Genomic DNA, 13371 nt, shown 5'->3' on the forward strand with positions numbered 1-13371 from the left:
GCTAAACGAGACGGGATGCCCGGAGGTTCACGAAAAGACCACAACACGATGCCGAACGGACGCTATCGACCACTAGTATTCATCCCGAATCATGCTCAACCTTCAGTAGTTCAGCTCGCTTGGCGATTGACCTTTCATTTCACAGGGCCCTTGTTTTAAGTTTTGAAGTCGATCAGAAGGCATCCACCCAGGTGCGATCTATCCATCTCTCTCTCCTGTCTCTCTCTCTCTCTCTCTCTTTTTTTTTTTTTTTTTTTTTTTTTTTTCCCCTCTCTTCTCTCAGCTGCTTTCACCCCCACCCCACTTTTCTCTCGATGACGCTCATTCATTCATGATGCATCATCGTCATTATCCACGGGTGGAGCTCATCCATGGTTCAGCTCGGATTTCCTGTTGCGCGTTCCTGGATCGAGGACAAGCCGGATTTATCTTTTCACATATCCACTTTTTCGGTCCCCCTGATGATTAGTTATTTGTTGACACTAACTACTTCCTAATGGACCTTTTTTTTTTCCCTTGAATGTCTTGTTTTAGCGCCTGTTCAGGTTGGACTTGATTTTTTCTTTTCATTTTCCCTCTAGTTTTTTTCTTTACCCTTTTCACAGCGCTCTCTAGGGTTACCAGGCTTCGCACTCTTTCCCTCCTAATCTCCTTCTCTCTTTTTCTCCTTTCATTCTTTCCTACTATTGCTCTTTCCTTCCTTGTAGGAAAGTTACCCCGCCAGATTCACTTGCGCGGATAATTAACCGTGCTCTCCCGCGGTGTTGCTGCTACCACCACCACAAGACCATTGCGTTCGACCAAGAGACATGGCCATCCTTGACAAAGAAAATCGGCCCCGCGGCCTGCGAGTTCCGTCTTTTGCTCGCAAAGGCTTCAAGCAGAAGTCCTCTGATTCTCTGCCAGACAGGGAGCCAGAGTCCGTGCAGGCACCCGCGACGACGGTAATCCCACCTCGAACCGACTCTGTACCTGATTATTCGGCTCCTGCTCCGCTGCCTGCCGCCGTGCAGCCACCATCATCAACATTCAACGCCCCTGTTCATCATCAAGATACCCTCCCACAGCCTGCTCCACCAGCAGCTAACTACGCTCCCCCTCCTCGCGCTTATCAGGCCTATCGTCCTCCTGCTACTTCAGAGCCGGTGCAAAGCGCTCCGGCAAGGAAGGAGGTTCCCGAACCTACCATCCAACGCCCGGATGCCGAAGAGCCATTGGAAGACTTTATTCCAGAACCGGAGCCGGAATTGGACGACACTGGCGCGCCTATGGAACCCGTGTCCAGTGAAGAAAACAATGGCCCATGGACGCCTCCTGATATCGAGCCTGTCGCGGCGCCGCTGAACAAATTGCACTTTGCCTGCTACCAGGACCATCGGTCCATGCCCCCCGCCAACAATGTCTGGCATGCTGTTCCCTGCATGACCTGCCAGAAGTTCGATCGTGATGTTCGATACCGTTGTGTCTTTTGCTGCTTGCGCATCTGCACCGGCTGTTTCCAGACCTTGCAGACGATCCCACGTCGGTCATTGGCGCAGTTAATGGATTCCATTCCTACGGCCAAGGCCTGAGATCAATCCATTTTGCTTCTTGATCTTTCTTCTCTGCGTTCTCCCTTTTCATTTCAGCATGGAAACTGTGCTGTTTCTTTTCATCCTGCCACTCTTCTGTTGCAAATTTCTGAATCCCGGTGGCTGCTTCGTGCACTGCAGCAGTCGTCACCGGTGTACGTTTGATGGCTCATGGCGCTTTGACTGATACCACTGAAATTTCTTTCTCATCAACTGCTTGGCGATGTTCCATTCATCGCCTATCTCTCATCATGCGGCTTTTCTTTCCTCAACTATATATGCAATCCCGATCCTGGCGATTGGGCCGATGTACCACATGTAATGTTAGGCAAATGTCCTGCATGATATGATAATTATAGCTAGTCTAATTCTTCACATCCAACGGTTTAGATAGGATTGTTTTACATACGCTCACATGGGTGGTTTCATAGCATGCCGATCTCCATTACTATAGTAGGCAAGTCGTTAGTCATGATCCTCCTCCGTCACGCCGGGACATCCTTCCATCTCGGCGGTCTCGTAGCGATACTTGCACCAGAAGCAGTAGTGGTGTTTTTCCCGCAGATATTGAACCAGCCGGCCCAGTCGTTCGCCTGGCTCCAGCGCGTTGAATTCCTCCAGTTCTGGATCCTCTTCTTCTAGCTCCTGTTCAAGAATGGAGGACATCTCTCGGCGGCCTCCCAGCGCCTCGTGGTCCTCAGGGTCGAGCGTCGAGTCTTCATAGCCCGGCAATCGAGGGTTCGGGAAGAACGATGACGGCAGCGATGTCTGCAACATGTGGCGTGTCTGCACGGCGCGCTCCTTTTCTTGCCGCTCGCGCACCAACCCCCGGTAGAGAATGTTGATCTGAGATGTTGGTTTGACGGGCCTCTTTGCTTTCTTTGTAGTTGAGGTGGAGGTATCTGTCTGTGGCTCTTCACCTTCCACATCCGGTGTCGCATGCGATTCTTGCTCCTCTTTCTCTTCTCCGTTGATCTTAGTTGATGGTGGCTCTATCTCCCCTTCCCCCTCGGCCTCCGCATCTAAGCGCTCAGCCACCTTCTGCCCCGCATGGAATTGGGCCTCGAGCCGTCGTGTCTCGCGCTCCAACCGGACGCGGTCGCGGTAATCGCCCTCTTCTTGCTTGACCTTCTTGGTTACTTCCGCAGCTTCTTCGAGGAACTTCCGTTTTCGCTCCGAGTCGAGACCGATTCCTCCTCGGTCCTCCTTGAAGATGAGATTAAGGGGCTCAGACCGGATTCGATCTTGGGGATCCTTGGTGTCCTTCTCACTATCTTGCGATGGCGCGGTAGGTTTTCCGAGTACTTGGCCCGGCTTGAATCCCAGCTTGGCCATCATTTGAAACCCTTTGTTGGAAGGGTCGAGCGTGCTGGTTGATAAGGCGGCATCGCGACGGGCAGCTTCTTGAGCGGCGCGTTCGGCTTTGGAAGGGACTTTGGCTCGCGCTTCGGCCTGCGATTAAGAGAAAGGTTAGGTGGAGCTGAAGCAGAATCTGAACGGATATTTGCCTGAAAAGCCTACCTCACGTTGCTGGCGCTTCTTCTTTTGCGCAAAGGTCTCCTTCTGCTGGGGCTCTTCGATGATCATGGACATGTAGTCCTCCTCTTCGTCGTCTTCATCGGGACGCCCGCGTGCGGGGGACTCGGAGTGAGGGGGAAGCGGAGGTGCCATTGCGAACGGGCCTGAGCGTGGGTCGGAGGCAGAAGTAGAGCCGGGACTATGGATATTGGCGAGGAATATAATATAGTAGATTATAGGGAGTCGAATGCAGCTCGGATTGGGTTGTTACTTTGAGTCAGATGGACATTGTTGGAAAAGATGAACGCGACGGGAAAAAACATGAGGGTTTGCGGGGATTTCGTCACATGCGGAGGCGCGGATTTTCCCCTCCGGATTTACTTCCTCAACTCTCCTTTCTCTTTCATTTCCATCCGATTTGAGTCCAACTCATCTCACTCGAAGAATCGCATTAATTTCAGGGTCCTGCTCAGCCCAGTCAAGGTCCCTTAGCTTCAATCCTTTAGTTGGCCCGTCATGCCCATTGACCAGGAATGGAGCAAGCCCCGATGAGGATCGGCCAGCGGAGACAACTGCCAATCCTTGGTATCCATCCCCTTAACAGCGCAATGGCACCAGCTCTCTGCCGATTCACGTCATCTGCACAGCCTAGCTGCCGATTAGGCTTGACCCCTTCTCACTTGCGGCATCAGTGCCGCTGATACTAGCCCCCACAGCGTGTTTCTCCCTTCGACTGTGGCTCGGAACGTGGGGGCGGGTTCCAAGTTCTTATGCCCAGAGTTGGTTGGCTAGCCTTGCTCATCTGGGTGGCCAGCACACCTCCCATACAATAGGATCCGTGGTGTTGGCAGGATTCTTGTCATTTCGCCATGTCGAATCACCGCATGCGGAAGGAGGACGCCTTGCCTTGCAATGTTTTCTCCACATCTGCGACCCTATTGTTCAGACCCTGGAGCCGATTCCGCGAGATGTATTCCTGCCGGGCCACTGAAAGTGCTTTATAACGCCTGGGGTGTCCTTTTATTGATGAGAGCATGATCTTTCGCGTTACAGTTCTCACAATCGGTTAAAGCATTCGTGGCCCCGAGGCTCGTTGCACAACACAATATGATTTTCTTTCATCTGGCACCGTTCTTCTTTCTCTTTGGTCTAGTAGTATCTTCTCAGAACCCTACGGTAGACCTTGGCTACACAAGATATAAAGGCAAATCTCTGCCCAATGGTATCAGTCAGTGGCTGGGGATCCGCTACGCGGCTGCACCTACCGGGTCTCTGCGGTTCTCTGCGCCACAGGATCCTGACACGGTAGATGGCGTTCAAGAAGCATTCAAGGTATGGTTTTTTCTACAATAAATTAAAAGATATACTGCGAGTCCGTGCTTTGCTAATACCCAGGGCACAGCATGGTCCCCGGTGTGTTCCCACCAGCCAATATCCCACTCCCGCAGGCACGTCCGAGGATTGTCTCTTCCTCGATGTATACGCACCCAGCTCGGTGGAAGCTACTACGAGGCTGCCAGTTTTCGTTTGGATTCAAGGAGGCGGCTTCAATGCCAACTCCAGCCCCAACTACAATGGAACAGGATTGATCGAAGCGGCCAACATGTCCATGGTGGTGGTCACCTTCAACTACAGGGTCGGTCCGTACGGGTTCCTCTCTGGATCCGAGGTGCTGGAGGGAGGAAGCGTGAACAATGGCCTGAAGGACCAAATCAAGGTCCTTAAGTGGGTGCAAGAGCATATCAGCAAGGTATGCGGACACTCACCGAGCCACAGCAAATCACCGCTAATTGCAACCGCAGTTTGGAGGCGATCCCAGTCACGTTGTTATCGGCGGCGACAGCGCAGGCGCAGCGTCTATCACTCTCCATCTTTCAGCCTACGGTGGCAGGGACGACGAACTATTCCACGCTGCCGCCGCAGAGTCCCAAAGCTTTGCTCCTATGTTGACCGTCAATCAAAGCCAATTCGCCTATAACAACCTGGTCATCCGCGCCGGCTGCGCAAGCGATTCAGACACCCTCGCCTGCTTACGCCGACTAAACACCACAGAACTGCAGCGCATCAATATCAACACACCCTTACCCACCGCCCAACAAGCACCTCTCTACCTGTACGGTCCCGTCGTCGACGGCTCCCTCATCCCAGACTACACATACCGACTTTTCCAGCAAGGCAAATTCATCAAAGTCCCCGTAATCTTCGGCGACGACACCAACGAAGGAACAATCTTCGTCCCCAAAACGACCTCCACCGTTGGCGAAGCCGACACCTTCATCCAAGACCAATTCCCCAACATCAACTTCACCCACCTAACCAAGCTGAACGACTGGTACCTCAAAGAAAACCAAACTCGCGAGTTCCCCAATTCCTCCCCCTACTGGCGTCCCGCTAGCACCGCGTACGGTGAAATCAGATATATCTGTCCGGGGATCTACATGTCCTCTGTGTTTGCTAGTGCCGGTGTCAACAGCTGGAACTATCATTATGCTGTGCAGGACCCCGCCGCGGAAGCCTCAGGCAGGGGTGTCAGTCATACTGTGGAAGAAAATGCCATTTGGGGTCCGCAGTATGTGAGTGGCACACCGCCGGCGTCGTATCTCACTGAGAATGCGCCAATTGTGCCGGTGATGCAGGGCTACTGGACGAGTTTCATTAGAGTGTTTGATCCGAATCCGCTGAGGTATCCGGGGAGTCCGGAGTGGAAGACGTGGAGTGATGGACATGGGGAGGATTATCGGCGGATATTTGTCCGCACGAATGAGACGAGGATGGAGACGGTGTCGGAGGCGCAGAGGGAAAGGTGCGAATATTGGAGTAGTGTTGGGCCGGACTTGTCGCAGTGATTGCACTTATTATCTTTGTTCGGTGGTAAGGTATATATATAGATAGTATAATATTGTAAGCTATAGAGTGACGGTACGTGAATTGAATATATGGAGAAAGATGGTATTGTATAAATCAAAACATTCTTTTTTGGCTGCCATTCCACGATCATCATTCCCAATGATCAAACCAAGTAACTATAACCGAATATATACATCTATATCAACCTGCTTCTCATCAGAATTACCAAAAGACGGGTCTGGCACACACAGCTAGACCGAGCAGATACGTCGACATGAACCCAGGTGATGAAACATAATGCAACAAAAGAAAGAGAAAAGAAGGCAAAACAAGTGAGAAGCACTACTGCTCCACATAGAGCAGTGAACGAACGATGAATGATGGATATCATCATCATCACCGCTTGCCCTGCCGCATTCTCTTCTCCCTTTCGTAAGCATTCGCCTCGCGACCCTCCTCGTTCTGCACCTCCGCCACAAGCCGCTTGTACTTGCGCTCGTACTCGGCATCGCGCTCCTTCTTCTCGCGGAGCTTCTCGCGCGCAATGAAGTTGGCGTCCTTGCGGAGCTCGCGCATCGCTCCCTTGCGCTCGCGCTTGTATTCCGCCTTGAGACGGTTGCTTTCGGCGCGCTCGCGGTCCGGGTCGTAGTGCTTGTCCGGGTTGAAGGTCTCTTCGAACTTGGGGATGGCGGTTTTGATGGCCAAGGGCCGGTGGTTGTGCAGGAGGAGGGGTCGACGGGTGAGTTTGGCTTGAGAGAGTTGAGTGGTAACCTTGTCCAGGGTGGATTGAATGGTGTCCCGCACTTGAGAGGAGATGAGTTTCTTGTTGCCCTTGAGGCTGCTGCGGAGGTGGTTGAGGACGTTCTGGACTGGAGTGAAGATCTCGGTGTAGGCGGATTTGCTGGTCCAGAGGTCGGAGGCGGTGCCGAGGAGGGTGACGAGGGTGGTGAGCAGGGATAGTTTGAGCTCTTCGGGGTTGGAGGGGGTTTGGTCGGTCGTGTCCCAGAAGCGAAGCTTGCGGGGGGAGATGGTAGTCTTGGAAGAAGAGAGGTTCAGGCGCAGAGAGGTTTGCGGGCTCCGGAGGGGGAAGGATCCGAGACTCTCGCTGGGCTCTTTCGGGCTGAGGTGGCACAGCATGTTGAGGGTGTAGTTGATGAATTCCGGCATGTAGCGCTTGGAGATGAACTGGTATTGCAGGAGTAAGCTGGCTGCGTAAGTGCCGGCGGACGCGTCGGCGAGGGAGTTGACGACGCCCTGGCCCAGGTAGCGCGAGATGCAGAGGTGTGCCGGGGTTGCGATAGCGTGGAAGTGGTCGGAGGTTGGGAAGGTGGTGGCAATGCCGGTGAGGATGACGAGGTCACCAGCACGGAGATTGAGCGGACGCTCCGTGGCAATCTGGCGGAGATGGGCGCGATATGCCTGGCAGACGGTGTCGGGGTGAGTCTTCGCCAGGGAGTGGATGTGACGGAGGATGTTTTCCACAATGGCAAAGGGAGGATGTTCTGGTAGATCGGCCATGTATGCAACGTGCTCGACGAGGATGCCCGCGAAACGGCCGAGCTTCATCTTGTTGTCGGGGTGAAGACGGGGATGATGCAGGGCACGAATCCTCTGGACGACGACGGGGAGGTCCTGCATAGACACGTCCTTGATGATCTCCAGGAACTCTTCATGGCTGCCAGGGCAGGGGTATGTGTATGCCAGACCGTCAGTTGGCTCTTCGTTGCTGTTGGGAGCTGTCGAGGCATCGCCGGACTTGCTCTCAGGGAGCGTGAAGCCATTGATCAACTCGTCCTCCTGGTCGTCTTCAGGCTCCTCTTCGGACTCCTCCGCGGATTCCATCTCCAGGTCGCTTTCATCGAAGGAGAGACTGGCATTAGACCTCGTTTCCACAAGGTCATCGTCGATGATGAAATCGTCCTCATCTTCGACACCCAGTTCGGGACGAGTGCTCGTCTCGGCCGTGGGCTGCTGCAAACCGAACGCTTTGGCATCGTCCGGTAACGACTCCTCATCGTCGTCCTCACTGCCTTCCTCGTCACTTTCCTCTTCATCCTCCTCCTCTTCGTCCTCGCTTGGCTCCTCACCGCGCATTCGTCGAACACGCTCTTCTTCCAGCTTCTTCAGCCGCTCGGCCTCTTCCGCCGCCTTCTCCTCTGCCGTCTTCGTACGGTCCGTCGGTTGAGACCTCTTATCGAAGGTCAACTGCTTCAAGCGTTGGTCATACTCCTGCTCGGTCTCGTTCTGTGACTTTCCGGCCAGCAGTGCTGCACGAGCGGGGTCCATTGAGGCGAAATCGTCCTTTGGAGGCTCCGGTTTCGGGGGAGGCTTCACGCCTCTCAACATGTCGAAGAGATCGGGAAGACCTTTGTCGAGCTCCTCTCGAAGATCGTCATCGTCTTCCTTAGCTTTCTGTCGTTCGGCTTTGTAGAACTTGGACTTGGCGATGACTTCTTTCATAACTTCGTGCTTCGACTTCTTGCGCTCTGGCTGCTCTTCCCCTTCCTCATCGTCAAATACGATATCGTCATCTAGAGCCTCCTCATCGTCGGCAAACTCTCGCTTCCTCTTGCGAGGCAGTTCCGAATCCGATTCTTCGTCCATGTCCAAATCGCCTTCGCGGAAGTCATCTCCGAGCATTCCCTCTCCAAATGACAGAGACTGGCCTTGATGTGTGAGCTGGAACTCTTCCTCGTCGTCCTCCAAGTTGAACATCGACTCCTTGCGCAGTTTCTTCTGACTCTCACGGGCAAATCGCTCGGCAGCCCTCTCTTCCGGCGTCATTGTCGGATCATCCTCACCGAACCGGCGATCGAGGATTCCACCAACTTTGTTCTTGCGGTCCATTTCGCGCAAAAGCGTATGGCGTCTCTGTAGAGGAAGTACCTTGTCAGTGACACCCCGTGTCGAAGAATGTCCAACCTAGCTCACCTTTTCTTCACCAAGAGACTTGGTCACACCGGGCCTCGCATGGCCATGTTTCGACTTAGGTCCGACATCGCGCGTGGTCACATCGAACTTGGGGCGCGAAGTGGCCTTGATCTCGAACGGGTTGAAACGATCGCGAATGGCCTGCAGAGCGGATTCCCGCTTCATGCGATTTTGCGCGGACACACCAGTCTTCGCATTCTGACGCTTTTGCTTCTTGGACTGCTGGGGCCCCAAGACTCCACCCTCGCGGAGGGAAGCCTTGAGCTGTTTAAGCTGCGAAGGCGGCATGGCTGCGTGTTGAACGACGACAAACAGCAGAAGCGATGCTTTGGATCTCCACTGAATTTTTTGGCCGAAGAAAAAAGCGGGCTCACCGCCTCGGTGGGTCAGGTTCTGCCGGCATTATTGGGGGATGCCGCGTGACTCCCCGCTTTTACTCCGCTGCTGGACTTGCAACTATTATCTCATCGGCTGCTGGAGTTGTCGAGTTGAACAATGGGGTCTCATATGAGTGACCGTGTCGTGTGGGTGTGTCTAGGTATGTTGGCTTATCCTGGAATGAGTGTCATGAAGCAAGGACTAACCGTGTCCAGGCGTCTCGCTGTTCTTCGCCGTGCGCGGGATTGTCACGGACCTCCGCCGAGTGCGCGAATTGACCGAAATCAAGCATGTTGAGAAGGAGGATAAGATGATCAGTGAGGGGACGGAGGATGGTCTGTCGATGTGCTCCTGAGTAATGTATACGCTGGCTAATTTATCAGTACAGCATTGAACTTGGACACCTTGCTGAAGCTCTCCGATAGTACCAGCTATGATCTCCGCGCAGCGTATGACCGGCCTCGGATGTTCTCAATAGCGACTAGCTAATATAGAATTACAGGGCTTTGCGCATCATTGCTGAACGATCTACAAAGGGTGAAACAAGGGACCTGCTTCTCAGAGACCTTGCAACCAGGAACAAACAACGGCGGGGCAAGGCACTGACTGCCATGCATTTCCTTGTGTCTAACCGCGCTCGTATGCATCACCTATCCTAGGTTGCCTTGCTATGAGATCACAGTATGCTAATATCTCCGTGCAGTCGCACGAACCTCCGTCTGCAATCGATTGAAAGACCCCGCCACCTACAACGCACTCATTGACTGTCTGTGCATCTTGACCGACGAACACCTCGAAGAAACAACAACTACAATATCCCCCATCCTGCCAAAGACAAGACCTCCTGGTGAGAAAAAGGCACTCAGTATTCTGAATATCATTCTGCAAGAGAATGTACCCGCCGCATTAGAAGCCGGCATCGTGAGCCGCTGGCTAGTCAACTACCCGTTCCCGTGCGCCCTATCGGAGCCCTCCCGGCGACAGGACGTGGTGCTGCTGATGAAGACATGGTGGATGGACGATACTGTAATGAGTGCTATCTTCGGTACCTTGTCTTCCCATCCTGAGGGAGCTAAGCAGCTGCGCAAGTACGGGTTGATGGGCAGCATGATGGAAGAGAATGATCAGGATGACTACGATAGCGACGTGTGGATGGTGGATGGGGAGGATACGGCCGGATCTAGACGAGTGCCAGGGCGGCGTCTTCGCACCGCTGAGGAACAAGCCGTTAGACGTCGCAGGCGGGAAGCTATGGTGTTGAGCGACGGAGGACGTCCATTGGGAAATGATGACATTATACAGTTGCCCGTTTCCGAATGATGTACAATGGGGCTACATGGATGAGGGATCGATTAGCGATGATAATTTCTTTGCATGTTCTTTAAGATACCCTTGGTTTAAGTATGAAAGTCGCCATATGTGATGATGACAAGTACTATAGCTTAGTTTACAAATATAAATCTACAAGCCCATCCATGCGCTCTTCGCAACATGGTCTGCCTTCTTGCGACTACTCTTCACCATACCCAGGGCCTTGAGCTCCGACAAAGCGCGGTAAAACAGGGCCATGGTAGTCCGTTCGTCGCAGGAATCACCTTGGTCGCTTTCAAACACCGCGTAGAACGCCTGCCAGAGGTCGTAAACGTTGACCAAGGACCCGGACTCCAGATACAGCTGATACAGAATAGACGTAGCAGGCTGATTCGCGGACACCCTAGCCGTAGCCTCGGATTTCTCTGGGGAGTCTGAGATGAGATAGTCGAACGGATTAGACAAGGCCCGTTCCACTGCAAAGCGTGGCCGCGGCGAGAAGATCTCTTTTAGGGGGTTCCTCATGTCAAAGAGAAAGATTTCATGAAGGACGAGATCTTGCGGGCTCTCAAGAGTTTGCCCAAAGTATGCTTCGAGCAGGGCGTGGAAGCGGTCTATAATTTGGGTGTACTCAATGTGCTCTTGGGGCAGCTTGGCTTTGCCTTTGCTGAGTTTCACCCGCTGCTGGACGACGGTTGTGGCGACGACGGAATGGCGCTTGTCATGGGCGGTGCGAAGGGGTTCGGTGCCTTGATATGATTGTATTAATGCGTTGAAGTCGGTCTGGATCTGTTGTAGCTCGGGGAGGTCTGCTAATGTACTCAGCAGGATATCGAATACTTCCGAGAGGATGGTGGAGTCTAGTGTCTTTGCAGATTGGAGGATGTCGACCACCAATTGCGAGTCTTGGAGTTCTCCAGATAGGGCACGGATTGAGAGTTCCGATATGCTAGTCTTCTTGACGAGATTGAGTTTCTTCAGAAGCAGATGCGTCAGTTTGACGCATTGGAAGATGTCGCGCATCTTCTGCTGTCCGTCTTTCAGGTGTTGTAGACATTGCTGGAAGAGAACCTCGTCGTTTTCAAGCAAGTCACGCACTTGCTTGGCCGAGCCTTGTTCGAGCAATTCCTCGCAATAACTGTTACTAGTTTAGTATCACCAATCTTAATGAAGGGAAGCTGTCTTACAATCGGAAAGAAGGGAGATTTCGGAGCGCTTCGCACACGAGTCCCCGTCGCATGCTCGGAACCGTCCCGTCTGCAAGGAGCACCGCCAACGGGTTTGCGAAGAAATGTGACATGTATGCGTACTACTGGTGTAAGTCAAATGGGTTGACACACGTTCAAAATGTAAACGTACTTTGACCGTTCGACTGAAAGCCTCCGGAGTCTGGAAGGAATCATTGGATTTCTCGAACAGAACATTCGTGATGTTCCTGCCCAGCCAGATCTTCCCATCCTGCTCCGCTTGTAACCTCCCATAGATGCGGTCAACGCAGTTGCTCGCTTCATGTATTTCGAAATATCTACCCCGTAGCAAGGCGACAGTTGACCGCGGCAGTCTCCCTTCGAAAACTTCCACAGACGTTGAGATGCCGAACAGGAGGGTAAATGGTATCCGATCAAGCCAGGAGCTGGACAATTAGCCAGAGTACCACACAAATGCAGGGACGGACCCACCTTAGTAAAGACAAGAGGTCCGTAAGAATGCCTGGATCGAAAGCTTCACTATCTCGAAATGCAAGAACCAGCTTCTTGATGCCCTTCCGCTTCACATAGTCGCCTAATAAGTCCAGATCGTAGCCGAGGAGTCTAGGGCCCTGTATTGGTACTTAGCGCATGTCATGTATTGTCGCTGGACGGAGCATAACCACCTCTCGATCTGTGAGGAATGACTGATAACCATTGTTCCCTTCCGTGTTCGTAATAGCAAATCGAATGATGTTCTTGAGGGTCGTTTTGAGGTTCGGCGCATCACCGGATTCCAGCACAATAGCTCCACCGTCTCCGGCCGTGGTGAATTGGTCGTTGAGTCTGGCCAGCAGACGAGCCAGCGACGAGACATTGGAGCCAACGGTTACTAACGCCGCCGGAATACAGCCATCGTATCTGCAATCGTCAGGGCATGCGGCCAATTATTGGGAACGAATGTTCGCGCTTACGTCTGAGGGGAAGTCGAGCGGACAAAGGACGAAACACTGGAAAGGACCTCGGAGTCGACATCATCTAGAATTTCCTACCCCAAATATTAGACTTGTACCACCGGAAATTGCTTCCAAGGATAAATCACTGACCTGAATCTTCGCTTCCTGGGTCGACCATAGTTGCTGGTATGTTTTATATCGCGCTTCGACGGACTGCTCGTCCTCCTCGCCGTTAAGGAGCGGCACGAAGGGATGTGCTTTCGACTCCTCTTCTTCCTTCTTCGGAGCTACCTTGCGCCGCTTTGAAGGACGCTCCCCTGAGGATTTGCTTCGTTGATCGGCGGGCGTGTAGATATACACACCCTTGGGTCCGTTAGTACGGGTTCGCGACAACGGCCTGGAGGGAGCGGTACCTGGTTGTTGGTGCCATCTTTGGGCGCATTAGCCGCCTCCACCTCTAACGGTTCGAGGTCCATGATGAGCAGCGTCTAGCGTAAGGAGCAATGGAGCTTATCGAGAGGAACAGCTCGTGGGCAAGAAAGAGGAATGGGATGAATTATTTCATGGAGTGACTTTCTTTGCGGCGATCGAGCTCGCGGTGGCGCTAGTCCCGATTGGGGTGAAATGGTTTTCCGCCGCGGAGCTGCCATCCATTCTTATTTTCCGTCAACC

The 13371-nt window shown here is 53.1% G+C and overlaps 6 protein-coding genes across 6 annotated transcripts; 3 read left to right on the forward strand and 3 right to left on the reverse strand.

The window, feature by feature from the left end:
• Positions 1-268: 268 nt before the first annotated feature.
• On the forward strand, positions 269-1607 carry BDQ94DRAFT_152644 (uncharacterized protein). The gene has a single exon (XM_026768014.1). It carries the CDS (start codon positions 810-812, stop codon positions 1569-1571), a length of 762 nt encoding a protein of 253 aa, XP_026621169.1. The 5' UTR covers positions 269-809; the 3' UTR covers positions 1572-1607.
• A 372-nt stretch (positions 1608-1979) lies between these two features.
• Positions 1980-3242, reverse strand: BDQ94DRAFT_183686 (putative G-patch domain protein; the record flags this gene model as incomplete). Its single annotated transcript, XM_026774472.1, has 2 exons — positions 1980-3023; positions 3093-3242. 2 exons carry the CDS (start codon positions 3240-3242, stop codon positions 2037-2039), a joined length of 1137 nt encoding a protein of 378 aa, XP_026621170.1. The 3' UTR covers positions 1980-2036.
• Positions 3243-4141: 899 nt separating this feature from the next.
• On the forward strand, positions 4142-6133 carry BDQ94DRAFT_183690 (putative triacylglycerol lipase). The gene is made up of 3 exons (XM_026774474.1): positions 4142-4421; positions 4492-4839; positions 4892-6133. The coding sequence occupies exons 1-3, from the start codon at positions 4197-4199 to the stop codon at positions 5933-5935; spliced, it is 1617 nt and encodes a 538-aa protein (XP_026621171.1). The 5' UTR covers positions 4142-4196; the 3' UTR covers positions 5936-6133.
• Positions 6134-6332: 199 nt separating this feature from the next.
• BDQ94DRAFT_163023 (snoRNA-binding rRNA-processing protein NOP14) lies at positions 6333-9155 on the reverse strand (the record flags this gene model as incomplete). The annotated part of the gene is made up of 2 exons (XM_026769652.1): positions 6333-8807; positions 8868-9155. The coding sequence occupies 2 exons, from the start codon at positions 9153-9155 to the stop codon at positions 6333-6335; spliced, it is 2763 nt and encodes a 920-aa protein (XP_026621172.1).
• A 207-nt stretch (positions 9156-9362) lies between these two features.
• BDQ94DRAFT_163024 (uncharacterized protein) lies at positions 9363-10565 on the forward strand (the record flags this gene model as incomplete). The annotated part of the gene is made up of 5 exons (XM_026769653.1): positions 9363-9405; positions 9461-9580; positions 9634-9712; positions 9748-9884; positions 9949-10565. The coding sequence occupies 5 exons, from the start codon at positions 9363-9365 to the stop codon at positions 10563-10565; spliced, it is 996 nt and encodes a 331-aa protein (XP_026621173.1).
• A 70-nt stretch (positions 10566-10635) lies between these two features.
• BDQ94DRAFT_101742 (putative origin recognition complex subunit 3) lies at positions 10636-13227 on the reverse strand. Its single transcript, XM_026763352.1, has 8 exons — positions 13113-13227; positions 12850-13062; positions 12718-12791; positions 12430-12664; positions 12236-12375; positions 11916-12189; positions 11744-11865; positions 10636-11694 (listed from the first exon to the last, which is right to left on the reverse strand). Exons 1-8 carry the CDS (start codon positions 13173-13175, stop codon positions 10707-10709), a joined length of 2109 nt encoding a protein of 702 aa, XP_026621174.1. The 5' UTR covers positions 13176-13227; the 3' UTR covers positions 10636-10706.
• Positions 13228-13371: the final 144 nt, after the last annotated feature.

The sequence above is a fragment of the Aspergillus welwitschiae genome (genome assembly GCF_003344945.1).
Source record: "Aspergillus welwitschiae strain CBS 139.54b unplaced genomic scaffold BDQ94scaffold_48, whole genome shotgun sequence".
Taxonomy (NCBI): domain Eukaryota; kingdom Fungi; phylum Ascomycota; class Eurotiomycetes; order Eurotiales; family Aspergillaceae; genus Aspergillus; species Aspergillus welwitschiae.

Coding starts and splice junctions, on each gene's coding strand:
- BDQ94DRAFT_152644 (XM_026768014.1), top strand. CDS start 810: ATGGCCATCCTTGACAAAGAAAATCGGCCCCGCGGCCTGCGAGTTCCG.
- BDQ94DRAFT_183690 (XM_026774474.1), top strand. CDS start 4,197: ATGATTTTCTTTCATCTGGCACCGTTCTTCTTTCTCTTTGGTCTAGTA. Junction 4,422..4,491: donor GCGTTCAAGAAGCATTCAAG/GTATGGTTTTTT, acceptor CCCAGGGCACAG/CATGGTCCCCGGTGTGTTCC. Junction 4,840..4,891: donor TGCAAGAGCATATCAGCAAG/GTATGCGGACAC, acceptor TTGCAACCGCAG/TTTGGAGGCGATCCCAGTCA.
- BDQ94DRAFT_101742 (XM_026763352.1), bottom strand. CDS start 13,175: ATGGACCTCGAACCGTTAGAGGTGGAGGCGGCTAATGCGCCCAAAGAT. Junction 13,063..13,112: donor AAGATGGCACCAACAACCAG/GTACCGCTCCCT, acceptor AACGGACCCAAG/GGTGTGTATATCTACACGCC. Junction 12,792..12,849: donor CCCAGGAAGCGAAGATTCAG/GTCAGTGATTTA, acceptor TATTTGGGGTAG/GAAATTCTAGATGATGTCGA.